Source organism: Arachis stenosperma, chromosome 4, assembly GCF_014773155.1.
Source record: "Arachis stenosperma cultivar V10309 chromosome 4, arast.V10309.gnm1.PFL2, whole genome shotgun sequence".
In the NCBI taxonomy this organism is placed as follows: domain Eukaryota; kingdom Viridiplantae; phylum Streptophyta; class Magnoliopsida; order Fabales; family Fabaceae; genus Arachis; species Arachis stenosperma.
In genome coordinates this window covers 14,600,731-14,625,397 of record NC_080380.1, presented here as the reverse complement: position 1 = coordinate 14,625,397, position 24,667 = coordinate 14,600,731, and the positions used below count along the sequence as shown (strand labels likewise).

The 24,667-nt window shown below is 32.4% G+C and overlaps 2 protein-coding genes across 2 annotated transcripts; one reads left to right on the top strand and one right to left on the bottom strand.

Moving 5' to 3' along the window:
• Positions 1-15,627: 15,627 nt before the first annotated feature.
• Positions 15,628-17,288, top strand: LOC130974670 (protein MAIN-LIKE 1-like). The gene is made up of 3 exons (XM_057899529.1): positions 15,628-15,699; positions 16,158-16,900; positions 17,225-17,288. The coding sequence occupies exons 1-3, from the start codon at positions 15,628-15,630 to the stop codon at positions 17,286-17,288; spliced, it is 879 nt and encodes a 292-aa protein (XP_057755512.1).
• A 2,123-nt stretch (positions 17,289-19,411) lies between these two features.
• On the bottom strand, positions 19,412-21,874 carry LOC130974669 (ferritin-like catalase Nec2). Its single transcript, XM_057899528.1, has 3 exons — positions 21,552-21,874; positions 20,368-20,599; positions 19,412-19,789 (listed from the first exon to the last, which is right to left on the bottom strand). Exons 1-3 carry the CDS (start codon positions 21,872-21,874, stop codon positions 19,412-19,414), a joined length of 933 nt encoding a protein of 310 aa, XP_057755511.1.
• Between the last annotated feature and the right edge of the window lie 2,793 nt (positions 21,875-24,667).

The window sequence follows — 24,667 nt, the reverse complement described above, 5'->3', positions numbered from 1 at the left end:
CTATTTTGTGGTAATGGTCTGCATGTTCTTTGGTTAAGAACCTCTCTTGATTCCAAAGTGGTTTTGGAGTGTTCTCTTTCTTGCCTCTTGGAGTGGTTTATTTTCCCTTAGGAGCCATGATCTTGGTGAATCTTAGCCCAGTGATCACAAAAAACACACCAAACTTAGAGGTTTGCTTGTCCTCAAGCAAAATAAAGGAAAGGAGAGGAATAGAAGGAGAGTCAAATTCGAGTGGTGGAGGAGAGGGGGAGGCCGAATGGGAATTTAAAAGGGAGGGGGTAGGCAAAAATTTTGAAAAAAAAGATATGATAGAAGATATGATTTAGAAAAGATAAGTATGATATGCAAAAGATGTAATTTTAAAATTGAAAAGATATGAGAGAGTTATGAAAAAAGATAAATCTAAATTTGAAAAGATAGTATGATGAGTTGAAAAAGATTTGAAAAGATATTAGAAAGATAGATGAGTTTTGAAAAATATTTGAAAAGAAATAAAAAAGATATATGTAACTTGAAAAAGATTTGAAAAGAAATTGAAGAAAGATTTTTTTAAGATTAAGATTTTTTTGAAATTAAAATTAAAAAATGAGAATTTGTAACATGTTCATCACAAGAAAGTATGGATGAAAACATGAAAATTAAAAAAAAATTGAGTTGAAAACAAAACTTCCTCCCCTCTATATTTCTGACGTTAAACGCCTAGAATGGCATCTATTCTGGCATTTAACGCCCAATTGTTGCTTGTTTTGGGCGTTTAACGCCTAGTCAGGTGCCCTGACTGGCGTTAAACGCCAGAAAGCCTTTATCACTGGGCTTTTTTCTAAACGCCCAGGATGCTGGAATTCTGGCGTTAAACGCCAGAACGGGTAACGCCCAGAATGGTACCCATTCTGGCGTTTAATGCCCAGAAAGGTATCTTTACTGGCATTAAATACCCAGAATGGTGCCCATTCTGGCGTTTAACGCCCAAAATACCCCTTACTGGCGTTTTTGTGCCAGTGAGCTCTTTTTTTTCTCTGCTTTATGCTCTGAATCCTTTTGTAACTCTGTGAACTTCTGTAATTAAAAATCAATGTTGAAGATAATTTATATCAAACTCCTATAATTATTATTTAAATAAAAAATAAACTATGCCAATGGCTGAGTTACCTCCCAGCAAGCGCTTCTTTATTGTCTTTAGCTGGACCTTACTGAGCTTTAATCTAGTCTCAGTTTTGAGCAATCTTGCTCAACATTGCTTTCAAGATAATGCTTGACTCTCTGTCCATTAACAATGAACTTTTTGTCAGAGTCAATATCTTGAATCTCTACATATCCATATGGTGACACACTTGTAATCACATATGGTCCTCTCCACCGGGATTTTAATTTCCCAGGGAATAGTCTGAGCCTAGAGTTAAACAGCAGAACCTTTTGTCCTGTCTCAAAGACTCTGGATGATAGTTTCTTGTCATGCCACCTTTTTGCTTTCTCTTTGTAAATTTATGCATTTTCGAAAGCATTGAGTCTGAATTCCTCTAGCTCATTCAGCTGGAGCAATCTTTTCTCTCCAGCTAATTTGGCATCAAGGTTCAAGAATCTGGTTGCCTAGTAGGCTTTATGCTTCAGTTCCACGGGCAGGTGACAGGCCTTCCAATACACAAGCTGGTATGGAGAAGTTCCTATAGGGGTCTTGAATGCTGTTCTGTATGCCCAGAGAGCATCATCCAAGCTCCTTGCCCAATCCTTTCTACGGGCAATTATAGTCCATTCCAGGATTCTTTTTAGTATCTGACCATAGCAGAGTAAAGCTATTTATTGCAGAAATGAGTGCCTTCATCACTAATTAGTGCTCTAGGGACACTAAATCTGCTAAAGATATGTTTTTGGAGGAACTTCAGCACTGTCTTAGTATCATTAGTGGGTGTTGCAATTGCCTCTACCCATTTAGATATATAGTCTACAGCCACCAGAATATAAGTGTTTGAGTATAATAGTGAAAAAGGCCCCATGAAGTCAATACCTCATACGTCAAATAACTCAATCTCTAAGATCCCTTGTTGAGGCATGGCATAACCTTGAGGCAGATTACCAGCTCTCTGGCAACTGTCACAGTTACGTACAAACTCTCGGGAGTCTCTATAGAGGGTAGGCCAGTAAAAGCCACATTGGAGGACTTTTGTGGCTGTTCGCTCACTTCCAAAATGTCCTCCATATTGTGATCCATGACAATGCCATAGGATCTTCTGTGTTTCTTCTCTAGGCATACATCTATGGATTATTCCGTCTGTATATCTCTTAAAGAGATATGGCTCATTCCACAAGTAGTACTTTGCATCAGAGATCAGTTTTTTCGTTTGCTGCCTGCTGTACTCCTTGGGTATGAATCTCACAGCCTTATAGTTTGCAATGTCTGCAAACCTGGCACTTCCTGAATGGCAAAAGTTTCTCATCGAAGAAGATTTCAGAGATCTCAGTGGAAGGGAGGGATGCTCCTGCCACTATTTCTATCCGGGACAAGTGATCAGCCACTTGGTTCTCTATTCCTTTTCTGTCTCTTATTTTTATATCAAACTCTTGCAGAAGCAGCACCCATCTTGTGAGCCTGGGTTTTGAATCCTGCTTTGTGAGTAAATATTTGAAAGCAGCATGGTCAGTGTACACAATCACTTTTAATCCTACTAAATAAGATCTAAACTTGTCAATGGCATAAATCACTGCAAGCATTTCCTTTTCTGTGGTTGTGTAGTTCTTCTATGCGTCATTTAGAGCACGGCTGGCATAGTAAATGACATGCAGAAGCTTGTTATGCCTCTGTCCCAATATTGCACCAATAGCATGATCACTAGCATCACACATTAGTTCGAATGGTAGTGTCCAGTCTGGTGCGAAAATGAGAGGCGCTGTGACCAACTTAGCCTTCAGAGTCTCAAAGGCCTGCAAACACTCTGTGTCAAAGACGAATAGTGTATCAGCCGCTAGCAGGTTACTCAGAGGTTTTGCGATTTTTGAAAAATCCTTTATAAACCTCCTATAGAATCCTGCATGTCCCAGAAAACTTCTGATTGCCTTAACATTGGTGGGTAGTGGTAATTTTTCAATTACCTCTACCTTAACTTGATCCACCTCTATTCCTTTGTTCAAAATTTTATGCCCAACGACAATTTCTTCAGTCACCATAAAGTGACATTTTTCCCATTTTAAAACTAGGTTAGTCTCTTGGCACCTTTTCAGAACAAGTGCTAGAAGATCAAGACAGGAGCTGAATAAGTCTCCAAATACTGAGAAATCATCCATGAAGACTTCTAAAAAATTTTCCACCATATCAGAGAAGATAGAGAGCATGCATCTCTGAAAGGTTGCTTGTGCATTGCACAGACCAAAAGGCATCCTTCTGTAGGCAAATACTCCAGATGGACATGTAAATGCTGTTTTCTCTTGATCCTGAAGATCTACTGCAATTTGGTTATAACCTGAATAGCCGTCCAAAAAGTAGTAATAGTCATGACCTGCTAGTCTTTCTAGCATCTTGTCTATGAATGGTAAAGGAAAATGATCCTTTCTGGTGGCTGTATTGAGCCTTTTGTAGTCAATACACATACGCCACCCTGTAATTGTTCTCGTAGGAACCAGTTCATTCTTTTTATTATGAACCACTGTCATGCCTCCCTTTTTGGGTACAACTTGGACAGGGTTCACCCAGGGGCTATCAGAAATAGGATAAATAATCCCAGCCTCTAGTAATTTAGTGACATCTTTCTGCACCACCCTCTTCATGGCTGGATTCAGCCGCCTTTGTGGTTGAACCACTGGCTTGGCATTATCCTTCAGTAGGATCTTGTGCATGCATCTGGCTGGGCTAATGCCCTTAAGATCACTAATGGACCACCCAAGAGTTGTCTTGTGTGTCCTTAGCACCTGAATTAGTGCTTTCTCTTCCTGTGGCTCTAAAGCAGAGCTTATGATTATAGAAAAAGTGTTACCTTCTCCCAGAAACGCATATTTCAGGGATGGTGGTAATGGTTTGAGCTCGGGTTTAGGAGATTTCTCCTCTTCCTGAGGAGTTTTTAGAGGTTATTTTATTTCCTCTGGTACCTCTAGATCAGGCTGAACATCTTTAAAGATGTCATCTAGCTCTGATTCAAGACTCTCAGTCATACTGATCTCCTTTACCATGGAGTCAATAATATCAACTCTCATGCAGTCATTTGATGTGCCTGGATGCTTCATTGCTTCAACAACATTCAGCCTAAACTCATCTTCATTGACTCTCAGGGTCACTTCCCCTTTTTGGACGTCAATGAGGGTTCGTCCAGTTGCTAGGAAAGGTCTTCCTAAAATAAGGGTTGCACTCTTGTGCTCCCCTATTTCTAGTACTACAAAGTCAGTGGGAAAGGCAAATGGCTTAACTATGACAATCATGTCCTCGATTACGCCTGGTGGATATTTAATGGAGCCATCAGCAAGTTGAAGACAAATCCGGGTTGGTTTGACCTCTTTAGTCAAGCCAAGCTTTCTGATGGTGGATGCAGGGATTAGGTTGATACTTGCCCCAAGATCACATAAAGCTATCTTGGTACAAGTACCCTCCAATGTGCATGGTATCATAAAGCTCCCAGGATTCTTAAGCTTCTTTGGTAAGCTCTTTAAGATGAATGCACTGCATTCTTCAGTGAGAAAGACTTTTTCAGTTTCTCTCCAATCCTTCTTCTGACTTAAGATTTCTTTCATGAACTTAGCATAAGAGGGTATTTGCTCAAGTGCCTCTACAAACGGAATCTTGATTTCAAGAGTCCTGAGATAGTCTGCAAAGTGGGCAAATTTGTTTATCCTGTTCCGCTTGGCGGAGTGAGGATAAGGCATTTTAGCTTTGTATTCTTCAACCTTGGTTGCTGCAGGTTTATTTCCTACAGAGGCAGGTTGAGAATCCTTCTTGAGGGAGTTATTATCAGCACTTGTAGGTGTCTGATCCCTCATTGGCGTTTAAACGCCAGGATGGGAGGAGGAATGGGCGTTTAACGCCAGATTCTTACCCTTTTCTGGCATTTGAATGCCAGAACTGGACATGGGTTGGGCGTTCAACACCAACTTTTCACCCTTTTCTGGCATTTGAACGCCAGAATTGGGCATCCACTGGGTGTTTAACGCCAATTTTTCACCATTTTCTGGCGTTTAAACGCCAGAATCATTCCTCTCTGGGCTCTTACTGTCCTCAGAGGGATTTTGGATGGCAGTTTGCTCATCCTCTGTCAGTTGTCTTTTCTTGGCTTTCTGCTGCTTTGAGTTGAGGTATTTAATATTTTTCCACTTCTTAATTGAACTGCTTGGCACTCTTCTATTATCTGTTTTGATAACTGCTGTTTTGTCTGATTCAATTGTGATTCCATAGCCTTATTAGCATTTTTGGTTTCTTGTAGGATCTCCTTAAATTCTGCTAACTGTTTTGTTATATAAGATAGTTGCTGATTGAGTTCAGCATCTTGTTCCTGAGGACTAAAGTCAGTTGATACTGCCTTAGCTTCTTCTTTCATGGAGGACTCACTATTTAAGTACAGATGCTGATTTCTAGCAATCGTATCTATAAGCTCTTGAGCCTCTTCAATTGTCTTTCTCATGTGTATAGATCCACCAGCTGAGTGGTCTAGAGATATCTGAGCTTTTTCTGTAAGCCCGTAGTAGAAGATGTCTAACTGCACCCACTCTGAAAATATTTCAGAGGGGCATTTCCTTAGCATCTCTCTGTACCTCTCCCAGGCATCATAAAGAGATTCATTATTCTCTTGTTTAAATCCTTGGATGTCTAGCCTTAGCTGTGTCATCCTCTTTGGAGGGAAATATTTAATTCAGGAATTTGTCTGACAACTGTTTCCATGTTCTTATGCTGGTTTTGGGTTGGTTATTTAACCACATCTTAGCTTGGTCTTTTACGGCAAATGGAAACAGTAATAATCTGTAGACATCCTGATCCACTTCCTTATCACGTACTGTATCAGCAATTTGTAAGAACTGTGCCAGAAACTCAGTAGGTTCTTCCTGTGGAAGACCGGAATACTGGCAATTTTGCTGCACCATGATAATGAGCTGAGGATTTAGCTCAAAAGTGTTAGCTCTTATGGGGGGGTATACAGATACTACTCCCATATGAAGCAGTAGTGGGGTTAGCATATGACCCCAGAGTCCTTCTGGACTATTTATTTCCACTTAGGTCCATGATGGAGAAAGGGAGATGATGTGGATTTATTTTATTTATTTTATTATATAATAAAATAAAATAAAATAAAAAGAATTTGAAAATATTTTATGAGGATTTTCGAAAAATAATGAGGAGAGAGGAAGTGGTTAGGAGTTTTTGAAAAAGATATGATTTTAAAAATTTTGACGAAATCAACCTAATGAATTCGAAAATTATGAGCAATTAAAGGAAAAGATATTTTTTATTTTTGAATTTTATTATGAAAGAGAAAAACACACAAAAGACACAAGACTTAAAATTTTTAGATCTAATGCTCTTTGTTTTCAAAAATTTTGGAGGGGAAACACCAAGGAACACCAAACTTAAAAATTTTAAGATCAAGACACAAAGAAGACTCAAGAACACTTTGAAGACTCACAAGAACAACAAGAACAAAAAGAAAGAACACCAAACTTAAAATTTTTAGAAAACCAAAATAAAATTTTCGAAAACTAAAGAAAAATTAACAAGAGAACACCAAACTTAAAATTTGACACAAGATTTAATCAAAGAAAAATTATTTTTGAAAAGAAGATACCAAAAACATAGGCCAACGCTCTAACCAACTGAGTTATGAAAGAAAAAGTATTTTCTTAAAAAATCTTTTTGAACTTTTCGAAAATCACAAGAAAAACAAGGAAAGACACAAAACAAGAAACACTAAAGATCAAACAAGAAAAAAAATAAACAAGAATAACTTGAAGATCAAGAAAGAACAATGGACACAAATTCGAAAATATGAAGAACAAATAAGGACATGCAATTAACACCAAACTTAAACCATGAAACTAGACTCAAGTAAAAATAGAAAATTAACTAGGAAAAATAAGATTTTTGAAAATTTTTGAAAAGAAAATAAAGAGACTCTAAACTAACAAAAGACAATTTTTCCTAATCTAAGCAACAAAATAAACCGTCAGTTGTTCAAACTCGAACAATCCCTGGCAACGGCGCCAAAAACTTGGTGCACAAAATTGTAAATCACACTTTTTACAACTCGTACAACTAACCAGCAAGTGCACTGGGTCGTCCAAGTAATACCTTACGTGAGTAAGGGTCGATCCCACGGAGATTGCCGACTTGAAGCTAAGCTATGGTTATCTTATTATTCTTAGTCAGGATATCAATAATGGTTCTTAGTTTTAATTGCGAAAAATAAAAAGAACATGAAATAAATACTTGTTATGCAGTAATGGAGAATGGGTTGGAGTTTTGGAGATGCTCTGTCTTCTGAATCTCTGCTTTCCTACTGTCTTCTTCTTCACGCACGCAAGGCTCCTTCCATGGCAAGCTGTATGTTGGTGGATCACCGTTGTCAATGGCTACCATCTGTCCTTTCAGTGAAAAAGGTCCATATACATGACTAATCATCTGTCGGTTCTCACTTATGCTGGAGTAGGATCCATTGATCCTTTTGCGTCTGTCACTACGCCCAACATTCGTGAGTTTGAAGCTCTTCACAGTCATCCCATCCCAGATCCTACTCGGAATACCACATACAAGGTTTAGACTTTCTGGATATCAAGAATACTGCCAATTGATTCTAGCTTATACCACGAAGACTCTGGTCTCACGGATTGAACGCTCTGTTGTCAAGAGAGGCAGTCAAACTTGTGAACCAGGAACCCAAGAGATACACACTCAATCTAAGGTAGAACGGAAGTGGTTGTCAGGCACGCGTTCATAGGTTGAGAATGGTGATGAGTGTCACGGATCATCACATTCATCATGTTTAAGTGCGAGTGAATATCTTAGAATAGAATCAAGCGTGATTGAATAGAAAACAGAAGTAATTGTATTAATCCATCGAGACACAGCAGAGCTGCTCACCCCCAACCATGGGGTTTAGAGACTCATGCCGTAGAAGATACAAATTCATATGTAAAATGTCATGAGGTACTGAATGAATCTCTAAAAGTAGTTTTTATACTCAACTAGTAACCTAGGTTTACAGAAAATGAGTAAGTTAAGATAGATAGTGCAGAAATCCACTTCCAGGGCCCAACTGGTGTGTGTTTGGGCTGAGCAATGAAGTTTTCATGTGTAGAGGCTATTCCTGGCATTTAACTCCAGTTTTTGTGCCATTTTGGGCATTTAACTCCAGCTTGTATTAAACGCCAAAATAGGGTAGAAAGTTGGCGTTAAACGCCAGTTTGCGTCATCACAACTCGGGAAAAGTATGAACTATTATATATTGCTGGAAAGCCCAAGATGTCTACTTTCCAACACAATTAAGAGCACACCAATTGAGCTTCTGTAACTCAAGAAAATCTATTTCGAGTGCAGGGAGGTCAGAATCCAACAGCATCTGCAGTCCTTTTTCAGCCTCTGAATCAGATTTTTGCTCAGGTCCCTCAATTTCATCCAGAAATACATGAAATCACAGAAAAACACACAAACTCATAGTAAAGTCCAGAAATGTGATTTTTGCATAAAAACTAATAAAAATATACTAAAAAGTAGCTAGATCCTACTAAAAACTATATGAAAATACCCCCAAAAAGCGTATAAAATATCCGCTCATCACACTTGTTGGGCCTATTTGCTCCCAGCCCAATATCATCTCCTCTATAATCATATGGTTGGTTTCTGTTACACTCCTCATAAACATAAGAAACTGTTTTATCCGAATCTTCCTCCAGGCTGATTTTAATTGATCCCTGAGAATCCTTATTTTCCTTAAATGCCGCATAATTAGTATTCCCAGAATGATGCTTTGAATTCTTATGATTCCATTCATTCAAATCTAAACATGAAATTACCAATCTGTCGTTATTTTGTTCATCATTTTGACGTTCCTCTGTTATTAGCACTGCTGCCTGGTCCTATCCAACCACCAGCCGTTCAACACCATTATTCAATATGCTACCAATTTTTTCATGCAGCATCTCTTCTCTATTTACTATGTGTCTATCTCCTTGCTCATCCTTTCTCTCTCGAAAGCATTCTTCCCGATACACCTCTCTACCGACCTCTCTTACTAGGACGTCAAACCCACTTATACCTATTGTAATGTGAATCCACTCGTTAATCATATCAAAACACACGTATCAATCAGAATTCGACCAAACCCTGAATGAATTACACGATTCCATTAGTTTATCATACTTAACCACCTCGCGCCCATTGCTCCTCTCTCCTTTGAAAAGTCTCCATTGACCATGCATGTAATGGAACCCCATAACATTCTAACCAAACTCTTCTAGACTCGCTTTTCTCAATCTCGTCCCATCTCCATACCATATAAAACAAACTTAATAAATCGTTCATTCTAAAAGTGTAAGCTTCTTCAGCACTCAGCATAGTGTCAAAAGTTATCATTGCTTTATATGCTCTCAGCTCCCTTACTTATGTTACACATGACCAGTCCCTATGAATCTTTTGCTACAGTGTGTGAAAATCAATCGCTGACTTCATGCCTCCAATAATACTTCTTTGCAGCCTGACGATGTTCTCATTCGCTATCAGTACTTATAACTTCTTTGTCCATTTATTATTATTTGTATCTTTGATGGGTGCAACACTCAGCTGCTTCACCACTTTCTCTTCAGCTACTCTTACACTCGTTGTCTGTGGATCTCTTCCTCTAACATCATGTCTTGTGATCTCCTTCACTTCTTTGCTCTTCGTATTCTGCATAACAGCTCCCCTTTTATACTTAGCTTCTCTAACAAACACTCTTTTTCCTCTCAGCACCATACTTTTCATATCTACAACAGCCTTCAAAGCTCTTCCTTTCATAGTGTACCGTATGAATGCAAATAGATAAATCTGCCCATTTTTATTCTTTCGCGACAAATATATGTCTATGATTCTGCCTGTCCATTTAAACAGATTAAAGAGTTCTCTTTTTGATATATCTTTCGATAAATTGTCGACAAAGAGAAAGAGTCAAGCTCTAATCGTTGATACTCTTCTTTGTTTCAAACCCTAAGATCTTTATCATGTTTAATCTATTTATTTCTTTCCCACCCTGTGTTTTCCCACCTCACATGCTCTCTCTCTCTTCCTCTCTCTCGTCATATTAGTTATTTTTTTGTTATAAGCATATTATATTTTTGTGATACATTACATATCTACTTAATATACTAAAATTGGATTTTTCTCCGACTAATAAAGGTGATGTGTCGATCTCTCATGACACCGTTTTTCTCTCCAAAATGAACTTTCTTATTCTCCATTCTAAATTATTTTATAAAAAATATATTTATTATAATTATATTATAATTAATATTTAATGAATAATACATAATTATACTAATTTAGGAACATATCTTCATTATAATTATATCAAATCAATATTTAATACATTATTAAACTACTTAATTATCAATTAAAACTACTTTTAATCATTTTAATAATAATAATAATAATAATAATAATAATAATAATAATAATAATAATAATAATAATAATAATAATAATATATGATAATGATAATATAATTGCACCGGTCGTTAAGAATATTTGAAGGTAATCATAAAATGACCAAATTTTATGATATTAATAACGCACATTAATTTTAAATATTTTTAGTCATTTTAATTATATTAATTTTAAAAATATTGATATAATTCTAATTCTTATTTATTATCCAATAATAATAATAATAATAATAATAATAATAATAATAATAATAATAATAATAATAATAATAACAACTTGAAAAATCCGTATATAAACTATTTCAATTACCCGTGTATTATTATTAAAATTTTATATGTTCCTAAATATAAGTTTTGAAAAACATGATATGGCACGGGTTATTAGTGTAGAGTTGTTTAGGTTTGTTTAGAAAGATATAATAGAATTTATATTTCTAAATTTTAAGACATATATTTTTATTTCAATCTGTGTATATCAGGTATAATATTCTTATTCATTGTTCGAGATTTCTCTGATTATATGATGTTTAATTACTGTATATAATAAAAAATTACTTTAATAATAAGTAATTTACATTTTTATTTTTATTTTACTAAAGTCTATATATATATAGTGTTTTTCTGTAGTACATGAATCTAAATTTGAAAGTCAATTCATAATTTTATATTATTTATTTTTCTTTTACTACTTCATAGAATAAGAATGTATTTTTTATTTTTCATCGAAGTTGATCATTTTAAGGTATAATTTATAATTTTTTTATAGTATGTTTCATATACTCATTCTATTATATTATTCTTTTGATAATTTATTAATTGTTGTTACTCTAAATTATTCTTATCGTATAATATTCCAGTTCGATTATCTTTTGCCACAATCGTTTACAATGCATCACATCCATGAAATACCTCATCGAGTTGTCTTCACTGATTCGGGTTTTAACTACATGGATGTAAGCGTCCAAAGAAGGGGCAATAAATTCTACTTTACCGAAAAATAGTTAGATCTACTCACCTATTATAGCCAACCTAATGGAATGTGGTTAAAGTTAGTTTTCTTGAAAGGAGCTCAATTTTTTATTGAGGAATTGTTTTCACAGATAACAAAATAAAAATAGAATGTTAGTTTTTTTAGAAAAATAGAATGTTAGTAATTAGAATGAGTAAGTAAAGAAAGATAGAATGTTAGTAATTAGAAAAATAGAATGTTAGTATTTACTTAAAATAGATAACAAAATAAGTTATAGGGTATTACTTTATTTAAATTATTAATAATTAAAAGAATAAAAAGTCAGTAATTATTTTAAAATAGACATTAAATTTAGTTTTATGATACTAATTTATTTGAGTTGCTAATAAAATTTTATAATTTTCAGATTTATATCTACTCAATTTATGTATTTTATTTATTTTATTTTACTTTAACAAAAAATTGAGATGTGCATTTTTAATTATTTATTTAGAAAGTATAACGAAATGAGTTATATCAATTATAATTAATTATCGATAATTGATATCAATTAATTGATTGTATTAATTTGTAAGATGAATAATGTATAATAAATGTTGTGAAATTAATTATAATAAATTAATAATTAATAAATAAAAAACTAAAAAGGGACTTTTTTATTGCTTTTTAAATTTTAATGGCTACATATTTTTATAATTTCACTTTTTTCTTTATCTCTTCCTTTCACATTTAGTTCTTTTGATTTATTAAACTAAATCAATTATACTAATTATTTGTATTAACTATTAAGTACTTTTTAATGGGTTATTATATATGTGCCTTTAGACTATAGGTTAAAAATATTATAAAAAAATATTTTATAAAAATTATTGAAAAATAAATATTTTTAAAATGTGTCCTTAAGACACAAATTAATTAAATTATTTTTTAATTTAATGTGTTTGATTTATTCAATTGTATTAATTATAACTAATAAATTATGTAATTTGATTTGATTAAGATAAATATTTCATCATTTAATATTTTATTTGATTCATTAAATTACATTAATCATAACTTCAAATATTTAATTTAATTAGAGTAAATATCAAATTATTTTAAATTTTTTTGATTCATTAAACCAAATTAATTATAACTAATTTATTATTTAATTTGATTGAGATAAATATTAAATTATTTAATAAATAATTTATAAAGCAAAGAAATAAATGAAATCAATTAATTCAATTTATTATCTTATTATTTTATATATCCCTTTTTTCTCTCTTTATTTTGTACTTCAGGTAATTTGTAATTTGTAATTTTTGTTTTTTTATCTTAATTTTGTTTATATTTTTTATGATTTTATTTTATATTAATTTTATTTATTTATTTTGATTATTAATTCTTAAGGGTATTATTATTTCATTTAAAGATAATTTAAATTTTTTGTAATATTTTTATAAAAGTTTATTAATAGGTTTTTTTATTTTTTATTTTTTGAAAATTTTTTAATAAGATCGTATTTTGATTTTTCTCTTTTATCCTTTGTATTAATCAATTATATTAATATTCTATTGTAATACATTTTTTATCTACTACACACATTATCTTTTTTTATCTTCTTTTACTTTTTTTAATTGCTCTCTTTACTTTATTTTTAATTACTTATTTTACTTTTACTTCTCATATATAGATTTATTATAATTCATCACAGGTTCTTTTTGAATTTAAGTGTCGTGGCATTAATGTGTTTAATATAATAATCTGTAAATATCTATTCTATTATATAAAAATTAAATTTATGCACTTAATGATAAAACTATCGTGGCATCACTGGCATATTTTTTATGGTGTTTTTCGATTTTTTTAACTCATTAAATTTAATTTATTATAATAAATTAATTATATCAACTAATTGATTTGGTTAATTATTTAAACATCATTCAATTTATTATAATTTTCATCAATCAATTAATTGTAATTCAAATTGAATGATTATTTTGTTACGAAATTATTATTTCCTAATCTATTTATGGGCAATACATATATTAATTATAATCACAAATTAAGCTATTTTACATTAAATAACTTATATAATGCTCATTTCATTTATTATCATAAATGTTGAATTAAATAAGTCATTATTACTTTTGATTTAGAATTAAATGATAATAAAATCAGAGATACTATTTTATTTGGCCTTTAGGATTTAATGGGTGTCACAGTCAAATATAAATAGTGACTTTCGAATTTTAGTCTCCAACACATCAAAGCCACCTCTGTAACTCTTTTTCCATAAAAGGAATTGCGATTCAACTCTATCAGGGATATAGAAGATTTTCAAAGAACAAGGGAATGGTTTGAATTTGCACGAATTCTAAATGTTCGAACTTATGATGTTGTTTCAGTTGGTTGTCGTTACGAGAATGACTCAAATCTATACGAGTCTAAGAACTAGAATAGATTAAATATTATTTAAGTAATTTATTTCTAATATTGGTATTTGATTAAATTAGGTTTAGAGAAATTTAAAGTGTTGACTCAATTTATATATTACGACTATTCTTTTTGAATATATTATTTTTATATTTTTTAATATAAAATTTTTTTTCTAATTTTTAACTTTATTTTCTTTCTTGGATATATGTATCACCTTTTTTTCTCATTTTATATTTTAAATTAGTAATGTAATTATTAAAAAAATATTTTAAAAAAAAATATTAAAACATTACTATTTAAAAAAAAGAAAGATACGTAAGAAAAGGAAAATAAAAATTAAAACATCATTATTAGAAAAAAAACTATTCATATGCGTATAAATGGGGTCGGAATTGGGGAATATATATGGATATAAAAAATAAAAAATTATTACACGATTGTAGCATAAAAATTAATTATATATATAAAACGAAATAATTATAACAAAAAATAATTAATATATGTGATTTAAATGTTTTTAATAACCAATAACATAGAGTTTAACAAAATATAATTCATATATTTTTTTATTTATGTATATGTATAGAATTATTTATGTATATGTATATATATATTAAGAAAAACTACCATAATATATATATATATATATATATATATATATATATATATATATTATTTAACAAAATTAATATATAAGGTTTTAGAAAGTCCCATCTAAATTTGATAAGAACAAGACGACTTACATGAAAATGGTTTTTATGGATAATAAAATAAGTTAATTATTTTTCATGATTCTTTCAAGTGATACTAGCTTCATTTTATAAATATTTTTTGTTCATATTTTAAATTTTTATAGATTTATAAGTGCTAATAGCCTTTATATTTAATTTGTTTTATAGTGTAATAATAGCCAATATATTTGTTAGTGAATTTAATTATTACTATATTATTTATGATCACATTCAGTATATATGTCTGATTTATTGAATAAAGTAGATTATTAAAAGTGATTAATAAGCATTTTAGAATTAATACAATTAACACTAGATTAAAAAAATGCATAACATGTTACTTTTTTATTATTCAAATTAATTTTTAAAAAATAATTTAAAATTATAATTTCAATCTTATCATGTGCATGGCACAGATAATTACACTTGTATAACATATTACAAGGAAGTTGTTTGACAGAAAATTTATCATATTCTTGATTTAGAATTATACATTTTCCTTTGTAATAAGTAACATAATAATAATATAGTTATGGGTAAAAAACACAAATAAACCATTGAAGGAAACTTGTAACATGAATAAGCCAAATGAAAAAGTGACTCACGAATGAGCCAAAGCCTATTTCTATATAATTCGAACTTAATAGGTTCGAACTCCATTTCAACGTAAATCGAACCTAATTGGTTCGAACTTCACCTATATAATTCGAACCTAATTGGTTCGAATTACTATACATTTCGTGGCTCAAATAATTTGAACCTAATTGGTTCGAATTACATGCAATTGTGGTATAAAAGGAGTTCGAATCAAGCAAATTCGAACCACTTCTCATTTCTCATACCCCACCAAATCCCAGAGAAAACGACCCATATTCGATCCAAGAAATAGTTGAACCGAGGACTCAGCTTATGGGGGACAATCCTAAAAGGCTGTACCGGTTGGACGGGGTTGCTCATATAGCCGGGGTGATCAAGGACGAGGTTAGTACATATAATAGTTTGTGCACACGGTTTATTTGAGTTAGTGGTTTTGCCTGTGATTTTAGTGGTGGTGTTAATTGCAAATGGTTAATGTTAGAGGTTTTGCATGCGGTTTAGTTGGTGGTTTATGCTAAGTGGTTTTTTTTATAGGTGGTTTTATATGTGGTTGTGTTAATTGTTTATGTAAGTGGTTTATGTTAGGTGGTATTGTTAGTGGTTTATGTTAGCGGTTTATGTTAGGTAGTATTGTTAGTGGTTTATGTTCGGTGGTATTGTTAGTGGTTTATTGTAGTGGTATTGCAAATAGTTTATTTTAGTAGTTTTGCATGCGGTTTGGTTGGTGGTTTATGATAAGTGATTTTTTGTAAGTAGTTTATGTAAGTGGTTTATTGTGTTAGTTTTTTTTGGCTTACCAGTATTGTATGTGGTTCTAATAATGCGGTCCATTTAATGCGCAGCCACAGCGATGCATCAGGAGCATGCGGCGGCAACAAGGCATGCCACTCGATGAGCGTTATGTTCCATACTTGCAGATGGCCGATTTATACCATCTCGCTAGGCTCAACGATAGATGGTATCGGTTAGATGAGCCCCTTGTCAGCGCTTTTGTCGAGCGGTGGCGTCCTGAGACGCACACCTTCCATATGCCCTTCGGAGAGTGCACCATCACGCTTCAGGACATGGCGTACCAGTTAGGGTTGGCAGTGGACGGGCGTTACGTCAGCAGTTGCCTTACAGATTTTCATATGTATATCGAGGGCGGACGTCCAGCTTGGGTGTGGTTCGAGGAGTTGCTTGGAGTGATTCCTCCTCTGAGCCAGGTTCAGAAGTTCGCAGTTAACTGCACCTGGTTCCAGGAGACTTTCGGAGAGTGCCCCGAGGGAGCCGATGAGGAGACTGTGTGCCGATTTGCTTGTGCCTATATCATGATGTTGTTAGGCACTCAGTGGTTTGGAGACAAGTCCGGCAACCGCATTCACATCAGATGGCTTCCCTACGTTGCTAGGCTTGAGGAGATGGGTTCCTACAGTTGGGGGTCTGCTGCATTGGCTTGGTTGTACCGGTGCATGTGCCGAGTGGCAAACAGACATGTGGTGAAGTTAGCGGGCCCACTACAGCTACTTCGGTCCTGGATCTTCTACCGCTTTCCCAGGTTTAGGCCTGCTGGGTATGACACATGCAGCTGGCCTTTGGCATCGAGGTATGCTACTCACGCTTTAATATTTCAAGTTAAGATAGATATTCTTCATGTACGCTTGTAGTGTATTACAAATATGTCATACTTCTGATTTACCATCACACGCATGTGCGCTGCAAGTGGTCAGGTTACAGCCCTTCCTACAGCGAGAAGGGTCCTAGAGTACAGAGCACGCGACTGAAGATAGACATGTTACAACCCAGGGATGTGAGTGTTGTTTCTGTCATACTTTTATTTAAATAATTAGACATCCAATGTTTTTGTATTATAAGAGTTGGCGTGTCAACATAGTTATTTTTCTGTGCAGTTTATCTGGATGCCGTATAGCTCCCCCGATGTACTTCAGGTTGTGCATCCGGAGGCGTTGGAGCCTCGCCACACGGCGCTTTGACGGTCTATCACGTCGTTTATATACTTTGCCGTTGTAGAGTGGCATTAGGTAGATAGGGTTCTACCTCAGTTCGGTGGTGTGCAGTCCCTACCGCGTCCCGCCCTTAACATCGACTTTCTGATGTCGAAGGACGGGAGAGGCGGTGATCGTTGGTTCCCGTCTGTATTACGACATTGGCATACTCTTTGGGAGGCCCGTGCGGACCACGTCCTCCGGTTCGATGTTGTTGCCGACCCTGGACCTTCTCACGCCTTCCTAGACTGGTGGACTCGGCATGGAAAGAGGTTCTTATCACCCGAGTTTGATCTGGGGGATCCGAGGGGCGTTTCTATTCCTGTCGAGGCATCACAGAGGGGTCCTGGGCGAGTTCCCGACATGGATCAAGTCGACGTCGTCCCTGATAGGCGACAGGTTGAGAGGAGAGCTCGTGTCGGGACACGACGGAGCCAGCGTGAGTGAATGTGGCTAGAGCAGGCTATCGACGAGGCTGATGAGGCAGGTATGGGTGGTCGTCGAGGACGAGGGCGTGGAGGCAGACGGAGGCCACCCGTTGTGGGCCAGGACCATGCTGAGGCTGGTGGACAGGGGCACGCCACCGGAGATCCCGCTACCCATGCTGAGGCTGGACTTGGGGAGGTGCCGCTGGGAGATTACTTCGTTGGAGTTCCCCCTTACGACCACACACCTCAAGAGACTAGGCCATGGGTGAGTCCAGGCAGCACGTTTTCGGACTTACTTGCCGGTGTTGGGTTTGATGGGGATCTTGGATCCCCCTTCTTTGATGACATCAGTGCCATGATGCATGATGATGAGGCTGTCCCTGGGCAGAGTCAGACGACGGGGACACAGGCAGCGTTAGATGTCGATCTGAACGAGCCGCCCTCCATGCCTCCTCCTCAGTATTTCGCTTTGGGTGGTACCCCAGCGTCGGCACATACTGCTGGGTCACATTCAGTTGCCGGGCCGTCCTCATCCCGACTGGTACATGTTCAGTCTAGGACGCCTGCACAGCCAGCCCCGCAAGACGAGGACGAGGACGACGAGATCGAGGATGAGGAGCCGCTTATCCGGAGAGGTCAGAGGACACGGGTTCCACGTCGTTGCTTCACGGGGTCGCACCTTTTTAGATGATTTATGTGCCGAGTTGTATGTTACCCATGTTGGTCTATGTATTTTGTTACCAGTGTTACTTCGTATCCACCTTTTTTACATGTATCTCTGTGTTACTCTGAAAACATCTGTACTTAGTACTTTCATGTTAGTATTTTGATGTTACTTAATTGCCGCATCATGTCTTGATTAATGTAACTCGTACACTAATTTATGCCCATGCACGTAACACATTCAGCTCTGTTCCTTAGTAATTCGAACCATCTTGGTTCAATTTTTTGTTGCATGTAATTCGAACCAATTAGGTTCGAATTATTTGAGCCACGAAATGTATAGTAATTCGAACCAATTAGGTTCGAATTATATAGGTGAAGTTCGAACCAATTAGGTTCGATTTACGTTGAAATGGAGTTCGAACCTATTAGGTTCGAATTATATAGAAATAGGCTTTGGCTCATTCGTGAGTCACTTTTTTATTTGGCTTATTCATGTTACAAGTTTTCTTCAATGGTTTATTTGTGTTTTTTACCTTATAGTTATTGTTGAACTTTTTTTACATAAAATTAACTATCATAATTAATTATTATGTATTTATATATAAATATATTTAATATTTAATTTATTTTTAATATATATTTTATATTTTAATATATATTTTATATTAGTAGTAATTATTTTTTATAGCTGATTTTGATATATACCTAATATGATTAATTTTTCAATCCTTTTCACCACTATGTTTCTGTTTTGAACTTAAATTTTAAAATAATCAAGAAAAATACAAGGGAATCATAAAACTAATTAATTAAGGAAAAAGGAAAAGTTTAATTACCTACTAAATTTATAGGATATATGTATAGAATATGTTTTCAAATCATATGATCTTTTTTATGTTCAAATTTTTTAATAACCCGGTATATATATAATATAACATGCAACCAATAATTATTGTTCAACAAAATATAGCATTGTTGATTGTTTTATTCATTAGATGATTATAACTATTTATAGTATTAAAGAAGCCGAAAAGAATCAGCTAGAACACCATTAGCTCCATTAGGGAAGCAACCACCAGGAACACTTTCATTTCCGGTGCCATAAAGTATCCTCAACAATGCTTGTGGAGATCTATCGTATGAAAGAGAATCATTGTTAGCAGAAAGAACATTGCCAGTGACTCTGCCCTCAGCACCTTGCTCAATAGGGACAACAAGACCTTCATCTTTCACACCTTCCTTCCCTAACCGGTTCCGAAGATCCGAGATTCGATTCGTAAACTCTGCCACACTCACTCCATCATATGGCCTTACTATCTCGTCTCGCCGTTCGTATAGCAGCGTTCGGATAATCCCATCTTGCCCAGCTTCTACACCTAGAATTCTTGCTGCAAGCTGCACTTGCATTGCACCATCAAATAATGTGAATTAGGTTATATATTTGATTATTTTAGGCTTCAGAGTTTATAATTTTTTATTTTTATTATTAGGTTTAATTCTTAACCTTTAGATTAAGTTCTTACTTTGTTTCTAACTTTCAATCGTATTACTTTTATGAAATAATATTTTATTTTGTTGTATTTTAATTTTTTATTAAAATTAAATTTTTTTAAAATATCTTTTTTTATTATAAGTTTTTTAGATAACGGTATAACTCATAATTATAATAAGGTAAAAATTCAGACGCAGCTAACTTCACATGAAGTTGATAGTTAAAAAGTCGTTAAATGATTTAAATAATTTGACTAAATTTTCATTTAACGGCTCTCAATTATCAACTTCACGTGAAGTTGATTGTATCTAAATTTCCACCAATAATAATAATAATCATAATTAAAGAAAAATAGTAATTTTAGAAAAATAATTCAATTTTGACTAGAAAATAAAAAAAAATAAAGTATATTAAATATTAAAAACAAAGTTAAATTTAACTGTTTAACATTAAAATAATACTTTATAGTTATTACTATTACCGTTTTGGCGGCTGGAGTTAGGAGCAGTGCATTGGCATTAACTAAGCCAGTAAGACCAATATAAGGAAGAAAATAAGCTGCAAGCAAAAAGTTTGTGTCATTGGCATAGGGATCAAATGGAGGCACAAGTTGTCTTCCAAAGGCATTATCCATGAATTCTGCAAATGTTGCTGAGCTTATATTCACCAATGGCCTTGCGATCCCACCATTGATCAATGTCCTCTTTATTGCCCTGCAACCAAAATTAATGTTAGCAAAGTTATATATAATCATGCTATGTAATTATGTATATATTAAAATAGTAATATTAGATATCTAAAATTATATAATTATTTTAGAGATAATTAATAAATATTAAATAAATTAATTTTAGAATGTTTATTGGATTGATTTTATTATCTCCAAAATATTATTATAAATCGAATAGGTATTAAATCAATATAATAAAAAATTTAAAACTTTAAAAATTTAAAAATTTAACCAAAATTAAATTGGATATAATAAAATAATATATTTATATATAAATTATATCATTTTTAAAAAAATTTATATTTTATTATTTTAAATTAATAATTATATGGGTTCAATTGACTAACTGATTTTTTAATCGGTTTTTAGTTTTTTTTATCCAATTTGTTGCTAATTTGTTTTTTATTTGAACCAAACCGATTTGTTAACTGGTTTTAGTTAATTTGATTCGGTTCGATTTTCATAATGATAATTAAAAATCAGTTATACATATTAAATATTTGTTAAAATATAAAATATATATTAAAATTATATAGAATAAATATATTTAATTATTCTATTGATTTCAGTTTTACTAAATTTTTAATTAAATCTTTATATTTTTTTAATTAAATTTTTATACTATTTTTAATTTTGTAATTAAGTCATTTTTATAGTAAAAATGTTAAAATTAACAGAATATTTTTTTCAAAATATATGCGATCAAATATCTAATTAAATTTTTAATTATGAATATCTTCAATTTACAATAAAATATTTAATTAACTCTAATATTTTTTACATTAAAAATGATCTAATTATAAAATTAAAAATAATATAAAAATTTTGAAAAAAAATAATATAAAAATCTAATTATAAATTTAATAAAAATATAAAAATCAACAGAATAATCAAATCATACGAATATATATATTGATTGTTACGAGAGAATGAACCTTATACGTCCAACGTATTGGTAACCAATCTGGGAGAAAATATCCTTAACAAGGGGACCAAGATTGGCCACACTGGCACCAATAGGAGAGGGTCCTCCATCTACTAAATTTGGAGCAACCTCGTTTAATCCAAGACCCAATGCTCCCTTCAAAAAGATCTCAGCAAAGAGGTAATCAAAATTCAAAGCAAATTTAAAAAGAAGATCTTCAATTGGTGCAATAATTGTGACTGATCCCACAAGAACTGCATTAGGAGAATAAGAGAGGAGCACTAGTAGTAGAGCAAAGAGTTTGGTGGATTTTGAAATAATCTTAACAGCCATGTTTTTCTTTTTAGAATATTTCTTTTTTTTTTTCCCCTTCTTGTTGATGTTGCATGCATGCATGTACCTCTCTATATATAACAAGGAATGAAATGTCACGTGGCGAAATGCATGTTGCTTTTAGGGTAATTGAGTTTGAGGGACTAAACGAGTAGTCTTATATTATTCTTTTTTCTGAACTTCTGGTTGGGGTAGCTTTGAAAGATTAACTTGGATTTGTGCCTAGTTAGTTTACCTAGAGAGTGTAGCAATGATGAATAGTACCAAATACAAGAAAATTTCTTCGGTCTTCTAAGAGAAAATAAATACTCTTAGCTATACATAGTGTTTTAGTATATATAATAATTAGGTAGGCTATGTACATGGTACAAGGAAATTCTTAATTATCTAATTTATATACATGGGATAAAATATTGAGAATAAATTTTTTCGACCTATAATTAATTATTTTTTTTTCCTTTTACAATGGTCGTACCAATAATATTGGATCATCCATTATATGTGCGTGTATCGATAATTTTGCAAATAAATATAAAAAAAAAAATTTGTCTCTATGGAATTTTTATATCTAAATTATCTAAACTCTAGGGATAATAGTATACCCAACCTACAAGTATCATCCATCCATTTCGCAGTACATACTTGGATGGGAATTAAACCCTCTCTACGAGAAAAGGGAGTTTGAGTGCTACTTATAGGTGCCAATAGAACGGATTTTTGTCCTCTATGCAGTGGCGGAGCTTGAAACGAAATTTTGGGGGGTCAGATAGAAGATAATTGTCAAAATACTTTTGATATGAATCCCATTTAAAATAAGCTCGTCTAACCTCATCTCTCTGATTTGGGTAATATTGCCAAATTTAAAGTCATTTTTCAGGGTATTGTTCTAAAGAATTAAGGTCAAACTCATCAGATGTAACTCTTTAAACTTTTGAAGGTTGTATTTTACTTTCTTCATGATTCATTAAAGTAGAAGAACTATCTACAGGTGTTGATATTGTAAAAGTTATATATTTTTTTTTCTTGAATATTAGCCTTCTTAAAAAATGCATCATTAATTCTTTGATTTTTTATGACTATTTTATATAAAAATTTGAATATATATCCGGTAAAATATGTAAAAAAGAAATTGGAAGGACAAATATTAAAATTTATAATATTTATTGAATTTTTTTATCAATTTATACAAATACAATAATATCAATACTTATTGAATATTCTAATATTTTTTATCATATAAAAAATTAAATTAAATAAACAGTAAAATATAAAATAATATTAAATTACATAAATAAAAAATACCTAATTTTTTATATTTGAACTCAAAGGTAGAGGGAGTGTTGCTTATTGAATAGAGAGCTGCGAAATGCGAATATAGTCAATTCAGTCTAAATCCAATATGTTTTGAATGTTTAAAACTAAAAATTATTGTGCAATAAAAATAAGAGATGAAGATTAAACTTTAGTATTTTAAGTCATAATAAAATATTTGAGCCAACTGAACTATTTTTTATTTTTTTAAAAAGTATTACTAATTTTTTTAATAAAAGTTTGGGGAGGCCATGGCCACCCCTTGTCTGAACTAAACTCCGTCACTGCCTATACGATCTTGGTCGTTTATCCTACAATAATTCACATAGAATTCATTCTATTTTTAATGGTGGATAGTAAAAAGTTGAATATTAATCCACGTACCTATTTGGTTCTTATCCGTTCTTATAATTATTAAAATTTAACAAATAAAAATAAATTTTAAAATTTTTATAACTATCATCGCATACATAATATAAATTAAGGTAAAAATTTAAATATAATACAATATTATTAATTATTTTACATATATTACATATATTATATTATATTATATATTAAAATTATATATATACCAAGACGGGTAGGAGCGAATATTACCTAAATCTGATCAAGTCCCGCCCCGCCAAGATCCCACTCCGCAAAAAACCCGCCCCGCACCGGAGCGGATAGAGATAGAATGAATACCCGTAGATTCGAGTAGTGTTGCCATTCCTAGTGCTGCTCTCGTCAAACTTGTCTTTACTCTCCTATATTATGTTTAATAAAACAATATTTCATTATATATTTTATATAATGATTGATTTTTATGTACATATAATATAATTGATAGTGAACATATCTAAATATTTAAAATACAATTATATGTGTTTAACATATATATATATATATATATATATATATATATATATATATATATATATATAATTTTTATTTTTTAATATTTTTTTTGTATTTTTAAATATAGTTATAGGTATATAAAAATAAAATAAAAAACTTCTCTCTTCAATAAATTGTAGAAAAAGGTTTGAGTTAGCTGAAATTCGGCCCAACCCTAGTCTAGCGAGCATAATTATTTGTAATTTCTTACATGTCTATTTTAATTTTGTTTAACTTTGAAAATAATACTTGTTTGAATATTTTTAATTGCAAAATAATATAAAATCCTTTTTTATCTCATTCCACCTATTAATTAATCAATTAAACCATGAAATATTAAAACATTCTCAGTTTACTTTATCAAAAATAATACGTGCAAATTAAGACTTAGTTAACCACCATATATTTTTGTATCAATATATGATATATAATAGGATTTAATGGCGTTATTTGATCTATATCGTCAATTCCACCTGAGATAAAACTTTATTGTTATTATTGTTATTGTATTTATGATAAATATATTTGTTGTTTAACTTATTTTTAATATGTATTATTTTACATGTAGCTGATTTGATAACTAATTTTTGTTAGAAATGTCGT

Excerpts from the sequence above, each read along its gene's own strand:
- LOC130974670 (XM_057899529.1), top strand. The coding sequence starts at position 15,628 with ATGGGGGACAATCCTAAAAGGCTGTACCGGTTGGACGGGGTTGCTCAT. Across the intron at positions 15,700-16,157 it reads CCGGGGTGATCAAGGACGAG|CCACAGCGATGCATCAGGAG; the intron begins GTTAGTACATAT and ends TTTAATGCGCAG. Across the intron at positions 16,901-17,224 it reads AGCTGGCCTTTGGCATCGAG|CTCCCCCGATGTACTTCAGG; the intron begins GTATGCTACTCA and ends GATGCCGTATAG.
- LOC130974669 (XM_057899528.1), bottom strand. The coding sequence starts at position 21,874 with ATGGCTGTTAAGATTATTTCAAAATCCACCAAACTCTTTGCTCTACTA. Across the intron at positions 20,600-21,551 it reads CAATACGTTGGACGTATAAG|GGCAATAAAGAGGACATTGA; the intron begins GTTCATTCTCTC and ends TTTTGGTTGCAG. Across the intron at positions 19,790-20,367 it reads TAACTCCAGCCGCCAAAACG|CTTGCAGCAAGAATTCTAGG; the intron begins GTAATAGTAATA and ends ATGCAAGTGCAG.